Below are 18655 nucleotides of genomic sequence, written 5' to 3' on the forward strand. Positions count from 1 at the left end.
AAATCAAGGAGCGGCTAATAGAATGTAATTCTATTAGATTTGGTTTTTGTAATCTCTGACTCAACGGCTTCTTAGTACGTATCGTTGTATCACTCAGCGACCATGTGCTCTCTTGTAATGTACTTCGTAGTCAGAAACACGTCGTTGCTCGGATTAATTACCAAGCAGACTCTGCCATTTTAAGGGTTGTTCCGATTAGACTCCACTATCAAATCATCTGTAAAACGCACGGTACAGGAAACGATCGAGGGCGCCGATATCAGGTTAATGCATTCATTACTCGACAACGAGGATGATGAGGACAATGCCGTTGGTCAATATACGGACTCTGGCAAGATTGCATCGATTATACTTTCCAACTGACTCTCATCTCGACAGGAGGACAGCCCCGTGATTCAACCACATCTTGGGCTTTCCCCTGCAGGAGGGAAGCTCTTTCAGTCGTCCCACAACTTCAAGCCAGACAACACTTCTCCGTCCAGCAGATCCTCGATGCATAGCTCACGCACAAACCCCGGCAAGGCAGGTCATGTAACCATGGCCCGCCATCATTTCTACTCGTCTTTCCTTACCACCAGGCCGACACAACAGTAACCTTGTTAGAACGCCGTTTCGGGCACGGTCAGGCACTATCTGGGACGTATGAAGAGACAGCTAGAATAGGAACGTCACTAATCGGAGACTACTCCGATATCTCATTATTCGGCGAGGAGATATCAATATCCTTCAAGCCTCTCGGTGTGGTCTTTTCGCACTGCCGATCGCTTCTGCTTTGCAAACGAGTCATTCCTGGCCGTTGCCCACTTTAGAAAAGTGATTGAACCCGCAACAGACACAACCTGCCCACCGCCAGACCGCCCGTCGAGGTCCTTGACCGCTGTTGGGATGCAAAGCCATCAGGGCGCCCGCCGCTCCTCATAATTGACGCGGGTCTCCTCTTCAAACCCCTCCCACCGTTACTCCTGGGCCGTGTGTCCCGCTCGCCTCGCTGCTGTTGATGATGCACCCGCGCTAGCCTCAATAAGGAAACAGAACCGTTCCCGGTCGAGTTTGACGACATTACGTGCATCAGATGCCTGCTCTGGGGCTGGAACGCCGCGCCAATTGCACCTGCCGCCTCGTTGGGTTCTCCTCGCTGCCTGCGCTTCCGTCGTCTGAGGAGATGATATCTAAAGTTTGCCGGTGCAGCTTACTAGCATCCATCGCGCCCTGCAGCATGCGGTACGAGGAACGATTTACCGATCATGCCCCCCTGCAATGCTCCAGTTTTCCGGTCCCAGTCTCGGTGGTTCCACTCCTTCCACCTCATACACGGCCCGGTCAATAACGGGCCGGAAAGTAATGTTGCCCCGAAAGCTAATAGTCAAGAGGCTGCCAGGATGCCGGTAGATTGGCCCGAACAAAAGGTCTGTAGGAAGACATCGCCAACCTTGGGTTGAATTAAACAGGGTGGAACCCATATTCCGATGGCTCGGGACTTTGTCCCGAAGAAACAAATCCCCACTGTTTCGTTTCAAGCCCGGGGTGTTGATATTACCGGTGTGCCTCAATCTCGTGGCCGCCAAGCCGTTGCGTGCAAGTCTTCAATCTTGCACAGATTACATCACCAGAAGCGAGATACTCAAGCAAAGCTCCCCTTGTCCGTAAGCCCTTGAAACATTTTCGAATCCTGGACTATTGCTGGCTCTCCTCCTGCGTCCAATTTACGACTGCGATGTGAACCGCGCGTTCTACCACCAGAGTGCTACCTATCGGTTTGAAAGAGTAATTCATGTGTCGATGCCAATCCGTCGCAACAGCGATATCCGTCCGTGCCTCGCTAAAGTCTGGAGCTTCACTCGTCATTCCGGTTATTCAAAGCACCAATGCTCAGGGAGTTGGGCGATGAGGTACCAGAAACGGCAAGCCTCATCTCGTATAACAGGGCAGTGGGTGCTGGCTCCAACATATCTATCCTTCGTCGATATCGAATGTTCCATCTCCTCTTCACAGGCAATAGCGCATCCTGCGGCTGGCTCGTTCATGGTCAACACCATGTAATCTCGCTCCTCAAAACGCCGGACGACCGTTGCAATGATATTAGATGACCCCTCAGTCGTCCGTTGCCCCTGAGAAGCCGAGGTAACGCTTGGTCAGCCCATCACCAGACATACAGTCTTTCTCTAGTTGTCCGGGGGGGTTAATGCTCCCGAGCTTCCCCGTTTTGCCCTTTTGAGCGAAGCTGTGTGTAAGTCCAGGGGGTCGACAATTCATTAGTTCGCCGTTGAAGGTGGCCAAGAAACGGGGATCGATACAATAGATCCACATCGAGATGAGTGAAACAAAAACGTGTCGACAGGGTTGGTGGTGTTTCCTGTTTCTACATCGGCAGTTTCCAGCCGACCTGTTGACCCGCGAGGCGATGGCCTGGATCCATCAAGTGATGGGCCGAGGCGGCGAGAGGACTTGTTTGATTCTACGGATACCTTCTGGGCGGTTCTGGACAGGTGACTGGCCGGGGCCCGCAGACCCCCTGCGGAGCAGATGTGAAGTCGTCCAACGAGCATTTTCTGTCATCCCAGAACCGATGGGATGTCCGACTCAACGAGTAGTAGCGTGCCACGCCATCGTGTCTGCTAGCGTTGACAGTTGTAGTATGCTTGACCCCCTCCCGGGTATGAAGTGTAGCGGCCAAGCTGGCGTGTCTGCTGGTATGATTCTTCAGCTTTGACGCCTTTTCTCATGGTTCCATCCAGCGACGCTTGCCGAGTACGGTTGTTGGTAAATGCGCGGTGTCACTGTTAGAGCTTGAAGCTTTGTACGATCACGCAGGTTACAGGTGTGTTCAATAAATCTCTTCTTTTTTCCCCCCTTTTCCATCTGAAATTGCCAGGCCGAACCAGGCCCGTCGAGGCCCTATGAAGCCCGCCAATACCCATCTACGTAACGTATCATAACATACGACATGCCTCTGCATTGCCGTTCGTATCCGCGCATCAAGCCCCTCTCTGGTCTATCATAGGATGTAGTTGTGGCTCCGTCATCACGGCCCCCGTCAAGCAAAAGAGAGCTGACGAACCGCAAAAGCCCTACTTAAGCAATATGGGTATCTCGAAACCAAAACAAACTGTTTCTTGCTCGCAAAAAAAATCCAAGTTCAATGCGATCTCTGTGATGGCTTCCGCTTACCGTCTCGTCGCTGTTTGGGACAGTCCACCGCCTTGTGGCCTGCCTTGCCACAGTTGTGGCAGTTCATGGGGAAGGAAGACGGTTTGCCTCCGCTGGGGCTGTTTGAGAAGCCACCGGAGATTGACGACAGTTGGTTCAGCCTCACTTCCTTCTTCCTTCTCTTGTCTCGGAATTCCTGGGCCTTGAGCGACTCGGTAGATTTCTTCGGCTTCAGGTTCACCCTCGTACGTCCCTGGCCGCCCGAGGACAGACCCTCGATTCGCTTAGATGTCGACTTTGACGAAGGTGTATCCATGTCGCTTGAAGACGAGCCCTCGTCGCTTGACTCATCCGAGTCGCTAGAGTCGCTCGAATCGCTCTCATCCTGCGGTGCAGCTTCGGTGCTTGGCTTCTGCTCCATTAGTTAGCGCGTATCCTCCACCCCCCAAACCATTGCTCTCGAATCGTACCTTGGCTCCGTTGCCTTTGAAGTTTCCAATCTTTTTTCTCCCGACAGGTTGGGCGTTGTCTGAATCATCCTCCTCGTTGGCTCCATCTATATCCGCATACCCGACGTATACAATATTCGGCGGTGCATTCTTGGCATCCTCCGACTTGCCCCATGAGCCATCCAATACCCAGTGTGTGTCTGCGGACTCGGCCCTCGACGCCTCAAGTGCCGACAAGCGCTTGGCTTCTTGCTGTTTCAGAGCTGCCTGTACAGCTGTCTGGTCGAAGGAGTGGAAGTCGCCGGTGAGGGGGGAGTTCTGGAATTTGCGCCGCTTCGACGAGGGCTCATCAGGGGATGACTCCGCGGGAGAACCGGTCGCAGCAGCCCTCTGCATAAACTTCATCGTCAGCAAGCGAGAGGAGACCCCTCTGCTTGGGGGAGTTTCGGGGGCCAAGTTAGGCATTGTGACGTAGTTCCCTCTTTGGTCACGATGGTATTTGTGTGTGTTTTGAAAGTGCGAGGTTCTGTCCGCGTGCCAAAAAGACCGTAGGAGAGTTAAAAGTAAGTAAAGAACGGGGTAAGTGAGAGTGCGACGCGGTGTCGTAGTCAAAGTAAGGTGATCGATCGGAATCCTTGGTTTAAGACAGCCAATCCAAAATTCTGGAAATTCTGCCGTGAAAGATGCAGAAGTGGGCTGTCACCGCCTAAACTACAGAGTGCACTTCATGGACCGTGCGTACTTGGTGGATACAACCTACAGAGTTCGCCTGGCTGATTTATCTGAGAGAACGTGAGATCTTCATTGCTATTGAATTTATTCACCGTTAACTTAAAAGTGATGCCTTATATTATAGATAAGGGTCAGAAACATGCGCTGACAAAAGCATATCATTATCATAACCGGCAACTGTTACCCCAACGCCTTCGCCAGTTCTACAACTGGCGCGGGGCATGAGGCTCTCACCGCATGTCCTCCACATCCGTATCACAATAGTTAATTTTTAACGTTGTTTCTTGGCATCTTCGTCTGAACTACATCGTCTAACTCAAAGCGAACAAACAAATTGCTATGCTCATTGAGATTGATGACATTCCATTATCCTGGAGAACCATGGATCTAGCCGGCAAATGACATCCTGTTGAGAGTAATGTCTATGATGGCCGCCTACGCATAATACAACCCTTCATGAATTCAGCCGGCTGGCCATCCGTATGCACGCAAAGCTTTAAGCTCCAGCCCTTTTGTGGCCTTCTCATCCAAAAAGGTCGTGCTGTGTGACTCATTACCATCCGCCTTTTGGTACTCCTCGGGGACCTTTGGCGTTTTGAATAGCATACTCTTCAGTTAAGCAGCCACGGTGTGTATTTTGGGGTTCAAGTTGCGCTGCAAGCCATGCTCGTCAACACAATTATTGACAACATGAAGGACATAGCAATCAACTCTTTACCATTTCCAAGTTCTCTCCTCATCATGGAGCTTCTATTTTGTGCGTAAAAGAAAACATAATGCGTACTGTTTTCGCCCACGCTCGACAGCCCAGGCCATCTGCTGCCTTCCATGCTTCGGGAATTACAATACCCGATTCAGGCCCGCCGGGTTTAATTAACTTGAAAGCTGCTACCGTAACAGAGTTTCCAAGCTGATAATACCATTACCCTGAAGTCCTTGTCACCGGCTCCCTTCACTGTGACTCAAGTAGTGTGTCATCTATCCCATGGCTGCGAGTACAAAAATTCTATCCATGTGGTAAGTGAGCCTCTTGCTCGTAGTCTATTGGCAGCGAAGACACAATCTTCCCACACAATTACAAACGGTATGCCAACGACTAACCGCATTTGAGGCGATTCTTCGACTTCCGGGGGAGAGCCTAGCCCATCAACCCATCCGGGCTGAGATAGGCCAGGGAAGCTTATAAAAAATTTCTCACCGTATTTCATAATGAGAAGTATACGGCGAATTACGGGCGCGATCAGCATAGTCAAAGCTGGAGGGATTGTCGTTCAGCGAGCGGCGCACGACCGGTCCTTGTCAGCGACACCGGGAACAGTCCATTTTTCCCCGTATCCATAACGGAGGCTAAATGTTGAAACTAGACCGTAGAAAGACGGAAAACCCCATATCTAATTTTTTCAACGAGTAAGTTACAGGCCGCACATGACTCCACTCCATCCGAGCATCGTACGGGGTCTGCATTGTCGGAAGACCGCCGATTCAGGAGCGCCGGAAGCTGCTCCAATGAGGAGACGGCCTGCGTTTCTCCATGCTGTGCGCGAATGCAACTCTGCTCCTACCATGCGCAAACTCCACTCGAGTAACGTAACGTTTGGATGTCATTAACCATTGATAACGGAAGGGCAACAGTACCCGGGGCACCAACAATAAACAATAGAAACGCTATAGCCGAGGATTTCTGACAGGGTCGATCTTGTTAGACGCCCCATGGGTGCTATTGCGGGGAAAGTGTATATAGAATAGTCGTCTCGAACTCTCCTTCTAAAATTTCTCTTCGTTTCCGTGTAAACTCCTCTTCGTTCAATCCAAGGCAATGGGTAAACTGAGCCTCAGCAACCTCGCCTTGGCGGCGCGCCATGAGCGGACGCCGGAGGAAGCCAACCTCGTAAGGCGTCTAGACATCTTTCTCATGACCTTCGGTTGTATTTCTCAAGGCAAGAATAATTTGACAACTTGCCAATAGACATCTAGCTAACGCAAATTGTAGTCATCAAGTGTTAGTCTTGGAATCAAGTCAGCTGTGAAGTAAATAAAAAGTGCTGATAGACATTATAAGTCCTGGACCAGACGAACATTACCAACGCATACGTTTCTGGCATGAAAGAAGATCTCAATCTCCACGGAAATGAATACAACTAGTTGGTTCTTCTTTTCTTTTTCTCGTATTAGCAGTACCCCTCATCTGGAAGATGTTATACTTACTCGTGGCTTCAGCTTCACCACGTACTTCAACATCGCCTACTGCATCATGCTCATTCCTTCTCAAGTCATCTTGACCTACGTGCGCCCAAGCTACTGGCTCTCTGGCCTTGAAGTCTGCTGGGGCATCATTACGGGAATGTTCGCACTTGTTAAGAATGCGCAGCAGGTTTATGTTTTGCGTGTTCTCCTCGGCCTCTGCGAGAGCAGTGCTTGGCCCGGCATGATGACACTTCTGATGCATTGGTACACGCCGTCCGAGTTAGCTAAGCGCATGGGTTTCTACCATTCCTGCCAAGCAGTTGGCTCCATGATGTCAGGCGCGTTGCAAGTGGCCATCAGGAGTTCCATGGATGGTTCACACGGTATGAACGCTCCTATTCGACCTAGAAGCTGAACTGACTTTGTATCAAAGGCCTCCCGGGCTGGCGTTGGCTCTTTATTATCAATGTCATTATGACCGTTTTGGTCGGTGCCATGGGTTTCGTTTTGCTGCCTGATACACCCAACAACCCTAACCCACGGGCATTCTGGTTCAAGAGAGGGCACGCTCAACTGGCTATGGAACGACTCGAACGTCATGGAAAGGCAGAGCCCTCCAAGATGACCTGGGCCGCCACTAAGTATGTCCCGTGTACCAGCAAAAGGGCCAGGTGACTAACGCACAGTAGGCGGGCGTTTAAGACCTGGGTTATCTACTTCCTACCGGTTCTTTACATTGCGACGGTGCTTGAAACATATGGAAGCAACTACTTCAACTTATTTTTGAAAAGCTTGAAGAATGCGGATGGCAGCCCCAGATGGACAACTTCTGAGGTGAACGCCATCCCCATTGGTGCCAGCGCAATCAATGTAGTCTTTGGTTAGTATAATTCTTCTAAATGCTTCGGTCTTACAGAGCGCTAATCAGGAGATTTAGTCTGGGTTTGGGCCATCGTATCAGATCTGCTGCAGACGCGGTGGACACTCATCATTGTCCAAGGTAACACGCCCTTCTTCTCTCCTTCCACACCACAGAAGTCAAGATGTTAACAATGCAACAGCTGTAATCGGCCTTGTCTGCAACATTGCCATGAGCGTTTGGACGACTTACCCTACCACTACACCGCTCGGAACTGCTTATGCGTGCTACTTCCTCACTTTCACCGCGATGGGCACTGCGCCGCTCATTTTTGCTTGGCTCGCCGACTTGCTACCTCATGACCCCGAGGCGAGGACGCTGATTATCGGCGTGTCTATTGCCGGATATTACGCCATCTCCGCATGGTCTCAAGTCCTGGTCTGGCCTGCTGTTCAAGCTCCTTATTGTATGTTTTATATTGGCGAGACCTCAAAATTTTCATCAGCTGACAATTCCTAGACAAGTATGCCTGGCAATCGGCCATTGCCATCGGAGTACTCGTCATTACGATGACGTGCGTGCTGCGTTACATCGACGTAAAGTATCTGCTGTAAGTTCTTGACCTTGGACCCAAGTTCGAGCCCGTGCTAACGGTCTCGTAGACCAAAGAGACAGGCCTACATGGAGACGATTCTCGAGACAGCAGAGCCGAAGGACGTGGAGCAAGTGGAGTCTCATCCTGCTGACTCTGGTGACAGGAAGATCAAGTCGACTGCGACTGTGCCGGAGGTATAAGTTGGTTCTGCTCAAGTAGATAAGTTTCGAACTATGTAGCGAACGGTGTAAATGGACTGAATACAAGCTTGATCTACAACCCGAAACTCGTGACTGCGTTGGTCTGACTCGATTTAGTTTGGTTTCATACACTACTCTTTTCAAGTTAAATAACCAGGCTCGGCTAAAAACCGCCAATTGAAATTGGCCCAGATATGTGTTCCCATTATGGTTAATCGTCTAAGGCCGTAAACTTGCTGGTATTATCGGTGATTCAAATGCGTGTGTGTTCCTACGACAAGAAAAGAAGGTTCAAGCCTCGCTTGGGTGTTCATTTATCATAGAAGTATAATAATACGTTAAGTACCACCAAGGTGTTGTGATTCATGATGATTGCTATTGATACAATTATCCTTGTAGGGTTCAACCTGGCGCTTGAGGAGGGACTCGACCTACTACCGTTGCCAGAACGCCATTGCGAGGGCAACAGAAAAAGCGGTGTGGCTTCGAACCTCGGTGCGTAGTCGGCATGGCTTTCAAAAACTGAAGGAACTACTACTAGTGCCTTGGTTGTACAGATGATACGAAGCTCGCTGAACAGTCGCAGAGGTCTGATGATCACAAGTTACTGCACTTTTATAGCCGACGACACGATCACAGAGAGCTTTAATTCAGCATTGGTGTTCGAGTCTCTTTATATTGTTGCATCGGTTTATTGCCAGTTGTTGGTTGAGGTAAATTATCCCCTAATCTAGACCTTCGGAACAGTTGTCATTGGGCTACGGTGGCCGTCGTAAGAAGATCAGCGTACCGAAAAGAGCCTCGACAGCTGACATCTCTGTTAAGGATGCCAGCCGGCTATTTCAAGCAGAGGAGCTGGCCATTGATTGTTTAGGAATGATAGATGCATACTGACAACTTCCAGTCATAGGGGCTCCTCTGTAGCAGGAAAGAAGGAAGCCGCTGTAGGGGTTCTAGGTTCATTCCAAGGGATTATTAACCACAGGACTTCATCTATCATCCATAGAAGAAATAAAAATAGTTACTTCAACCAAGACACAGGCAATTTGCACACAAGTCAATTGAATGAACTTCAGGCCTGTAAGTGGTGGTTCTGAGATCCCTCCCACGCTAACATTGGCAAAATGGGGCTCTGGGCGCACATGCAGACCAAAGCGGGCCCACCGCCTCGGCTGACGGGGTATAATTCTTCCCGACGAATGACAGCAGGTGTAATCAATTGCTTCAGGAACTCCAAGCTTCCCCAGAAACCGTCTATCTGGTGAGCCGGAATCGCCCGTCCCTTCCAACCGTATACCCAATTGAGCCAGCACGATGTTGTCGGCATCCAGAAGAGCGACAAGCGCCTTGTCGCGGCAGCTTCGCGTTGCCTCGCGCCCTTTCACCGTGTCGACGGCCGCCCGCACGACCGAGAGACCCGCCGTCGTCGAGAAAACCGAGAGCGTCACCCCCCAGACGGCCGACAACACCGTTCCCAAGGAGGTCGGCCAGGCCCCTAACCGAGCCCTCGTTTGGTCGCGCAGCCAGAGGCCCAGAGCTCAGGCCATGACCGGCCCCCGATTTGAGCAGACCGACTTCTCTCTCCAGGTGAGACGATGAGACACTTTTGGGCTTCAACGACAAACGTTTCTGGCCGGGGACTAACCAATTGAACCTTAGCCACAACCGTACTCAGCGATGGAGCTTGTTCACGAGGAGCCCGTCCGGTGGACTCACAACCGCGTCGTTGCGTGCGACGGTGGCGGCGGTCCTGCCGGACACCCTAGAATCTTCATCAACACTGACAAGCCTGAAATCGCTACCTGCAACTACTGCGGCGTGCCCTATGTATGTTTCTTGGACTTTGCGATTTCAACTATATCCGCTTAGAAAGCGAGGTGTATTTGTATGGGAGACATTGACTAATTGAATGACTAGGCCAACGAGCACCACCGCAAGCACCTCGAGTCCCTTCCCGAGACCTCGTACCCCCTCGCATAGATAGATTGTTGTGATGTGTGCGGGTGTCAGCAATGGCAGGGTTACGACGAAAAGGAGCATCAGCCGTGAGCTATAAAACGACAGGCGATGTTTTGTAAATATAGCAGAATCAATGCTTTGAAGAACTATTTCATCCTTCCTCGGAACCAGAGCTTAGGTGACACATTTTACAACGGGGCAGGGATTCTAACCTTGTCGTTTTCCATGTATTGTGGCACTACAGGACGATTAACCCACTCAAGATGTTCCCAGGCAAAGCAGGATCAATTCTGAAAGCAGGTTTCATTTTGGCTTTTATCGGTGTCACGAGCGGCGTAATGGCAATTAAAATTTATCTATCTGTGTTGTCACCCAGCACATATGAAAGTGAGAATTGGAGGCAAGTTAGATTGTGCCATGGGCATAATATGATATCTGGAGGTGGATCAGTTGACCCGTCTGGGAAGCAACCAATATTTCTCTACGGTATTTCTCTACACGCCTTGGAATAACCTGTCCATGCTCCGCCATTGAACAAAGTCAACTTCGACATTGCAAAGAAACTATTTTTCTTATAGATATGTCTAGGAAACAGAGCGGCAAAAGTAAAGTAAAGTGGCGGCTGCTGTAGAAAGTTGAAGATGCACAACTCATTGGCTCTGTGCGTATCAAAGTGCCTTGATTCGCAATTCATCTGACCTCACTTACCCATCGAACCTGCCCCACCAGATTGGACCGCCAGCACCATTTTCACTCCCAAGCACTGCAGCAAACATGTCTCCGACACCACACAACCGCCAACACATCTCTGCGACAACCACCCTATTCATTCTCACTTTCTTGATTGTCTGCCTCTTCCCAAACTTATTTCATTTTCTTTGGCAATTTCCTCTCACACTTGTGGGACTTGCATCCTCGACGTCGAGCAGGTCTACCCCACGTCATACCCCACCATCAGCGACAATGACGGGCTCTTGGTTCCAGAAGCAGTTCACGCTCCCTGCGCGGTCGCGCGGCTCCTACCTCATCACCGATGAGGTCGTCGGCCAGCTCCCGGAACTCAAGAACTACAAGGTCGGCATCCTTCACTTGTTCGTGCAGCATACGAGCTGCGCCCTCAGCCTCAACGAGAACTGGGACGATGACGTCCGGGCCGACATGAGTGATGCGCTGGACCGTATCGCACCTGAGGCCGGCCCCAAGGGCCAGGAGCTGTACCGCCACAGCGCCGAGGGCCCTGATGACATGCCGGTAAGTTTCTATTGATTGCTGTGGTCTGGTTCAATTACTAACATGGCATAGGCTCACATCAAGAGCGCCCTTGTGGGCGCAAGCGTTACAATTCCCATCAAGGACGGCAGACTGGTAAGTAAAATGGATCTCCTAGCATGAGAAACGCCTGATTAATCCTTTTTGCAGGCTACGGGAACCTGGCAAGGAATTTGGTACTTGGAGTTCAGAGCTAGCAAACACCAGCGCCGGCTGGTGGCCACCATTCAGGGAGAGCCCAAGGCATGAAGCCCGGTAGTGGAACGCAGTTAGAAGAATATCAATCACCGAATCCTTATGAAGTAAATAATACCAAATTTATATGGTATAGTCCCAAGTATGGAGGCGAAACCTATTGTACAGCCACCAGGTCTAGTACGATACTTTTTAACCTACGCCGAACGCCTCGCCCAATCCTGTCCCGTGAGATGCCTATGCGCACCTGCAGTTCTACTGCTCGCCGTTCTCATCCTTCGCCTCCTGCATATCCGTGTCATCGCCGGCCAGAACCTTGGTCTTTGGCACGTATCCCTCCGGAGCACTCGAGCCAGGTGTAACCGCCACAATGTTGCCGTTCTCGTCAACGAACTCAAAGTTGTATCTGCTGAGAAGATGGGGGATCGCGGAGAGTTGGGGTCCGTATCTAGCCGTGTTGTCGTAGAGCTCAAACAGGGGCACTGCAAGGAGCTTCATGTTCTTCGGCACACTAAGTACTTCTGTCGGGGATGTTAGCGGGTTTTCTTCAGGTCTGGATCCATTGACGCATGGCGCCGCGCCAGGGGAAGCACATACTGCTCTTGGGCAACTGGATGAAGTAAAGCTTCTTGCATTCCTTCGGTCTAGTTACGTGCGCGGGCACGAATGGGTACATGAACGTCTCGAAGTTGGGCCTCCACCACTGCGCCAGGCAGTCGCCGATTTGCCAATCCGCGGGTTCCTCACCCTCGCCGATCCTGCCAACGGGGGCAAGGCGCTCGTCGAGACGCGCCTTGAACCCCTCGACCTCATCGTCTTCAGGGCGGAGGTAGTCGCCGGGCAGCTTGAAGAAGGCGTTGGCGATCTGTAGCATAAGGATGTGCGGGTGGTTGTGCTCGTGGCAGACGAGGATACCCTCGCAGGTACGGCGCATGCCATGCTGAGTGTAGTGCTCCTCGAGGCGCTTCAGACGGGCGATCACGGAGGGGTCCTCCTCAGGCTGGGTCTCCTTCACGCCGAATGTGTAATTGGAGAGCGGGTAAAGACGGATTGTCTCTGGCTGGTTGGAGTTGAAGGAGAGGGGGATGATGGGCGGTTCGCCCGACTGCAGGGCCGTAGTAGTGATCGTGGACATTTTGAGAAGCTTCCGCCGTCGGCAATTGTTGATGGGATGCGAACTGCAATTGTTGTTACTATACAAGTGTTACGGGTAGTGGCAGGCGCAAGGAGATGGCTGGAGCTAAGACCTAGTAAGGTGCCTCCAGCTCCACGATACGACCAGGAGACGGCCTTCTAAAGAGGAAGGCGGTGAACGACAAGACACCATGTATGGGGTCTGGCCCCACCCTGTTTTCCCCCAAGCTGTCTACACTAGGCCAACGACACTTCAATGCATCACAACTATTGCAAGACAGAAACTGCAAACTATTCATTTTACCGACAGTTTCAGTATGTGAACTTTCAGAATTGCTGCTAAATTGCAATATTCGGATATGTTTTTAAAAATCATGTTAGGATAGTCACTATTTGAAATAGTATGTAACAGGTTGACGCCTCTTGCACGTAAGCTAATCCGACATTCCCTAGATCCTGATTCCAGAAACTCTGCAAATATCCCATACAGTATCTTCGTCCAGTACCTTCTCAATTTATCGTTATTTGTATGTCATAGATCCACTCATCTTAAGTAGGTCGAATGCTTGAGGCGTGTTTTCTCTACGTGTACTTCTTGATGTCAACGGTGTCTTTTACATGCTCCACGCTCTCGTAGATTTGCGGAACTTATCTGCCGTATCCTTTCTTTGTTGTGTTTCTCTTGCTCATCAAAGCCCCTTTTGGAATTAGAGGAAACATCAGCGAAGGGGTGAGCTGGAGAAAGTGCATTGTTTGCATATACTATTAAAGTTGCATAGGACTTGGTGTGATGGCTCACTCCATTATGATCTGCCACGTGAAAAACAACAAGTTCTCAACTGGCGAGAGTTCTTTTGGGTCTTCACTTCAGGTTTCACTTATTTTCAATGACAGTCTAAGGAAATTTGAATCCTGAGGCGGAAATCCTGCCTGGTTTGAAGATACCATTTTGGAAGGCAGAAGAGGCAGGTACCTTCCACTGTTACTATAGAGAGAAGTGGTTGGAACCTTCCAATATCCCACCTCCTTCCTTCCACCTGCCTTCTGCCCTATTTCCACTTTCTTTTTGTTTTTGTTTATGGTCTTTTTCTCTCCTTCGTAACACTTTCCCCATCGCCAACCTTTGGCTTCACGCACTACAACTTAGTCGCAGACGCAACAAGTATCTACATCCTCAACTCTATATCGAGCCGGTGCAAGTCAAATTCGGCTCCCAAACCAATCTTTTTCTGGAACGAAGTACATATTTCAATTGGCAAGTCAGACTCTGTGCAGAAGTCTTGCTCTTGGTAAGTCTTCTCTTATTTCGGAACGCGACGGCGACTGGGAGTCGCGCTCAGTTTGATCTACGATCCTCTTGAGCCTTTTCTCTCTGTTCCCGATTCACTTGTTACCCACCTTTTCTTATTTGAACAGTCTGTCAATTGCTCATCTTACGGTACTTTTATCTATGTTCTTACTCCATTCCACCCAAATCCTCTAAATTCAGCTGAGTGAATGGCCCTGCCATAATTAGGTTCTTCAGGAGTCTCGAAGCTTACATCTCACAGCACCGTATTAGTCCAACCCTGCACTCTTGGTAGCATTCTGTCCCTGAGATCCAAGCCGATATGGATTATCCGGACGATGGGCAGGGTGGCTCAGTGAGCATGATGGCTCAAGAAGCCCTAGAGAAGGCAAAGACAGCGATGTCAGTCTCTCAGTTGAGAGACGCCGACAGCAAAGCCACCAAGCTCTTAGGAGATATTACGGCAGGCCTGTGCGAAATCTCTGACTTGAGACGCGCCCAGCAATGGATTGAATCTATCGGAAAGCTGCAAGGTGAAAATCAGATGCCACGCTTCGTCATTGGTGTTCTAGGCGACACAGGCTCCGGAAAAAGCTCTTTGATCAACGCTGTTCTGGACGAGGAGAGAGTCGTACCAACGAACTGCATGAGAGCCTGCACTGCAGTGATCACTGAGATATCGTGGAATATTTCGGAAGACTCAACCAAAAAGTACCGAGCGGAAATCGAATTCATCACTCAGGCCGAGTGGACTAAGGAGGTCCTGACTCTCCACCGAGATATCATTGACAGCGATGGTAGACTTTCAGCGGATATTCACAATCCTGATACTGACGCTGGGAATGCTTATGCTATTTTGAAGGCCGTGTATCCAGGACACACCAATGAGATGCTGAGGGAAACAGACTCTGCTGTTCTGGCGAACTACACAAAGGTTCGGGAAGTGACCGGGCGCACAATCTTGGTCGAGGAAGAGAAGTGCGACAAGTTCTATTCAGGCATACAAGCATATGTCGATTCTGAAGAGAAACAAGGAAAGAAAGCGGACGACACGCCGCCAAAGGAGCCGACGATGGCGTTTTGGCCGTTGATCAAGGTTGTGCGCGTGTTTTTGAAGTCTGAAATCTTATCAACCGGTGTTGTCCTCGTAGATCTGGTAAGTTTCCCCGAATTTTTGAGTCCTTGACTAACAAATTAGCCTGGTGGTCGCGACTCCAACGCTGCTCGAGCTGCCGTTGCTGGGAAGTACGTCAAAGAGTGTTCTCGGCTGTGGATTGTTGCCCCTATCACTCGGGCCGTGGACGATAAAACAGCCAAAACGTTGTTGGGTGACAATTTCAAACAGCAGCTGAAGTACGATAGTTCGTACACGAATATCACCTTCATTTGCACCAAAGCAGACGACATCTCTATTGATGAGGCGGCTTTCAGCTTGGGCATTGAAGACTTCATTGCACATGAACAACAGCAGTCTAGCGCCATGAAATTGGATATTGACGTCAAGAAACAAGAATTGAAGTCACTAGAGACTGAGAAGAAAAGCCTTCATATACGACAGAAGATGGTTAGCTCGGAATTCAAGACCTGGCGTGGTCTTCACTTACAGACCTCCAACGGGACAGTAGCGTATGCTCCTTTCGCATCCCCAAGCAAGCGAAAGCGCCAGACCGCCACTTTAGAGAAGCAAAGCGATGGAGCTGCAAATGTGAAAAAGGAACCTCTATCGAGCGAGACAGAGGAAGACAGCAGCGACTCAGATATGAATGCCGATGACCTTGATGAGCCCGAATGTCTCTCCAAGCCTCTGACAGCCGAGGAGACACTTGCGAAGGTCGATGAGCTGAAGGCATTAAAGAAAACTATCAAGAATGAGAGAAATAACATCGGAAAGCAGATCTCCCAGCTCAAAGCTAGCATCAAGAAACTCAATATTAACCTAGCAACCACGAAGACCAGCATGTATCAGGAGTGTATCCGGGGGCGGAATATTTATTCTCGCGCAGCAATCAAGCAAGATTTTGCTTTTGGAATGAAGGAGTGAGTATTATGAACTTAAATATCTATATAATGCTTTCTTTGGATGAGCTAATCAGGTACTTAGGTTCGACGATGAGATTCTCGCAGACTCGCAGGAAGACACTCAACAGCTACAGGCAGACCAGCCGGACTACAACAAGATTGGACAAGATCTTCCAGTCTTTTGCATCAGCAGCCGCGGTTACCAGCAGCTCCGAGGAAGAATGAAGAAAGACCGTCGCGTTGCAGGATTCGTTTCCCTTGATGACACCGAAATTCCGGCCCTCCGAGAGCACACTCTAGAATTGGCTAACAGAATCCAAGTTAGACATTTCAAGCATCACATGAGCGAAATTTCTCGCTTGCTGGGCATGATGGACCTTTTCATCGCCGGTGACATGGCCTCCACAGCTTTGTCAAGTCAAGAGAAGGAGGCAGAAACCCAGTACCTGCAGAAGTCATTGGAGAAGCTTGGAACGGTAAGCCTTGAGTGTCTTGTTTGTTAGAACGAGAGCTAAATCTTTCATAGACACTCGGAGAACTTCTCTCTACTTGTATGAAAGAATGTCGCTCGATTGTCAAGAAGAACATTATCAAGCGGACACGGGAGGGAGTGTTGTTTGCCTCTGCCAAGGCTATCAACACCGCGAAAGGCTGGGGAGCGAAGCCTGATGCTGGTGGACTTCGATTTATGACATACAGAGCTACTTGTCGCCGCGGGTAAGATTATAAACCACCAATGCCTTGGACATGTGCTAACGCAATATAGTGGCGTATTTAAGGGTGTCGCTGGACTTCGTGATTTTAACGAAGGTACGAATTCGTCTGCCCTGGCCCGTATCATAATACGAATTTCCTCTTAACTCACAAACCATAGAACTTCTTAAGCCTTTGAAGAACCACACAGCATACCAATGGGATCAGGTATTCAACAAGCGGATCCCTGAGAAGCTTGAAAGGTTTGCAGCCTCCTGCAAACAGTTGATTGATGCCTTCAACGAACGTATGAAGGGCCGCCGCTTCCTCGCCGAGAATGGCGATTTAGTCCAAAATATTGTGGCTAAGCATCTCGCCGGGCAAAACGAGACGTTGGCGCATATGGCAGCTAAACATCTTACGGTACTGAAAAACAATCAGCGAGACGCAAGTCGTCTGTTCTATCCTGCTATCTTGGGCGTTATGCAACCCGCTTATGACATCTGCACCCAGCAAACAGGTAAGAGAGAACGGCCTGCGAGTGGCCGATATGTCTTGCTAACATATATGCTAGGAGTTGGTGCTCTCATGGCCCTAAAAGGAATCATGGAGAGCCATGTCGAATCCTCACAAAACACCATGTTCAAGAATGCTGCTAACAAGGTCGACAATGCTGTTAATGAAACTATCAAAAGCCTAGACGTGATAATCCTGCAGGACTTGAACAGTATCATATCCACTATGGATGAGGATTATTCGGGGCTCATTGGTGCCGTCGTTACGGAGGCAGACAACCGCGCTCGAAAGACGCTCGGCCCTGTGCTCCGAAGCTTCTACCAGAATTTGCTTCTTGCACTAACTGCGGTTGAGGAGGATGAAGCTGTCATCGAAAGTTGTGAGGTTGACTATGTTGAGCAGGATGATGGCGACTCATCCTACCACGATAGTGACTGAACGAACTGGGTATTGCAGGTTTGGATGACGGACTTCTTGGGATGGATGATCATGTTGTGGATACTTGCTCTAGTACACTTGCTTGGTTGTCTGGGCGGAAGTTCTCCCTATTGGGTGACCATATGAGGGACACAACAAGCTCAGATTAGACTCTGAATAACCTCAATCGGAGGTCTAGATAGGACACACACAGAAAGTTGAGTTTCTGTTACATTTGCCACCTCACTTGAAATGATATCTACGTAGTCTCCGGCCTGTAAGGTGTCGGGATGGCAAAGGCATGAGTGGTAAGAGGAAAGCTGTGTCAGTAAACATTACCTAACCAACGGCTCGAATTAGATTGCCGTGCTGCTTGGTGAAGAAGTCTAAGGTGTGTCGATCAACTGACCGGCAGTTAGACCATGTTGTGTACCACGGCCCGGAAACCGTTGTAAGATAGCATGCTGGTGTTAGCCCGGCATCTGTAAAGTGCACTACGTCTCTAGTTCGCGTATTATCACCGTCATCTTTGCAACAAAGATGTACGGTAGTCGAATTCTACCACATCATCCATCTAGTATAACCTGTGCATATGCAGGCATGCCACACCACCGGCATTCCGTAAGCCGGGGGCATGACAGAATATTTACGACGAGCCAATCCGTACGACGACCTTCACCATGTTCATAATCTTCCTTGAGCTAGTAATGATCCAATAATGTCCGCGCGTTCGCAGCAACTACCCCGGCAAAAAGCTGCTAGAGGGTTGCCCTCCGCCGCCCGTTGCGAGCCGCGGCGCCGGAACTTATTGCCCGGGAACCCTTGCTAGTCTAAGCCGTGCGTGACACGGCGGGTTCGGGACAGCCGTCAACATGACCGCACCATGCAGCGGTGACAGCGGGAGAGCGACAGCCACCGAGACTGTCTAGACCCCTTTCGGTTTGCTCGACTGGGAAAACTGGCGAACCGAAAAGGGAAGCAATGGGGATGCCGAAGCGC

At 50.0% G+C, this 18655-nt stretch overlaps 6 protein-coding genes across 6 annotated transcripts; 4 read left to right on the forward strand and 2 right to left on the reverse strand.

The window, feature by feature from the left end:
- Positions 1-3136: 3136 nt before the first annotated feature.
- CTRU02_213562 (zinc knuckle) lies at positions 3137-4061 on the reverse strand (the record flags this gene model as incomplete). The annotated part of the gene is made up of 2 exons (XM_036730712.1): positions 3137-3559; positions 3618-4061. 2 exons carry the CDS (start codon positions 4059-4061, stop codon positions 3137-3139), a joined length of 867 nt encoding a protein of 288 aa, XP_036577488.1.
- Positions 4062-6144: 2083 nt separating this feature from the next.
- Positions 6145-8166, forward strand: CTRU02_213563 (major facilitator superfamily transporter; the record flags this gene model as incomplete). The annotated part of the gene is made up of 10 exons (XM_036730711.1): positions 6145-6253; positions 6319-6327; positions 6388-6469; positions 6546-6895; positions 6946-7153; positions 7202-7392; positions 7450-7512; positions 7574-7837; positions 7891-7981; positions 8034-8166. 10 exons carry the CDS (start codon positions 6145-6147, stop codon positions 8164-8166), a joined length of 1500 nt encoding a protein of 499 aa, XP_036577487.1.
- A 1314-nt stretch (positions 8167-9480) lies between these two features.
- CTRU02_213564 (NADH:ubiquinone oxidoreductase subunit) lies at positions 9481-10146 on the forward strand (the record flags this gene model as incomplete). The annotated part of the gene is made up of 3 exons (XM_036730710.1): positions 9481-9753; positions 9826-9993; positions 10084-10146. The coding sequence occupies 3 exons, from the start codon at positions 9481-9483 to the stop codon at positions 10144-10146; spliced, it is 504 nt and encodes a 167-aa protein (XP_036577486.1).
- A 942-nt stretch (positions 10147-11088) lies between these two features.
- Positions 11089-11643, forward strand: CTRU02_213565 (UPF0047 protein C4A8.02c; the record flags this gene model as incomplete). Its single annotated transcript, XM_036730709.2, has 3 exons — positions 11089-11376; positions 11428-11490; positions 11545-11643. The coding sequence occupies 3 exons, from the start codon at positions 11089-11091 to the stop codon at positions 11641-11643; spliced, it is 450 nt and encodes a 149-aa protein (XP_036577485.2).
- A 201-nt stretch (positions 11644-11844) lies between these two features.
- CTRU02_213566 (cleavage and polyadenylation specific factor 5) lies at positions 11845-12724 on the reverse strand (the record flags this gene model as incomplete). Its single annotated transcript, XM_036730708.1, has 2 exons — positions 11845-12110; positions 12187-12724. 2 exons carry the CDS (start codon positions 12722-12724, stop codon positions 11845-11847), a joined length of 804 nt encoding a protein of 267 aa, XP_036577484.1.
- Positions 12725-14333: 1609 nt separating this feature from the next.
- Positions 14334-17677, forward strand: CTRU02_213567 (Nuclear GTPase SLIP-GC 4; the record flags this gene model as incomplete). The annotated part of the gene is made up of 7 exons (XM_036730707.1): positions 14334-15167; positions 15210-16048; positions 16113-16506; positions 16557-16747; positions 16797-16840; positions 16905-17243; positions 17298-17677. 7 exons carry the CDS (start codon positions 14334-14336, stop codon positions 17675-17677), a joined length of 3021 nt encoding a protein of 1006 aa, XP_036577483.1.
- Positions 17678-18655: the final 978 nt, after the last annotated feature.

Source organism: Colletotrichum truncatum (genome assembly GCF_014235925.2).
Source record: "Colletotrichum truncatum strain CMES1059 chromosome Unknown Contig_0010, whole genome shotgun sequence".
Lineage (NCBI taxonomy): Eukaryota > Fungi > Ascomycota > Sordariomycetes > Glomerellales > Glomerellaceae > Colletotrichum > Colletotrichum truncatum.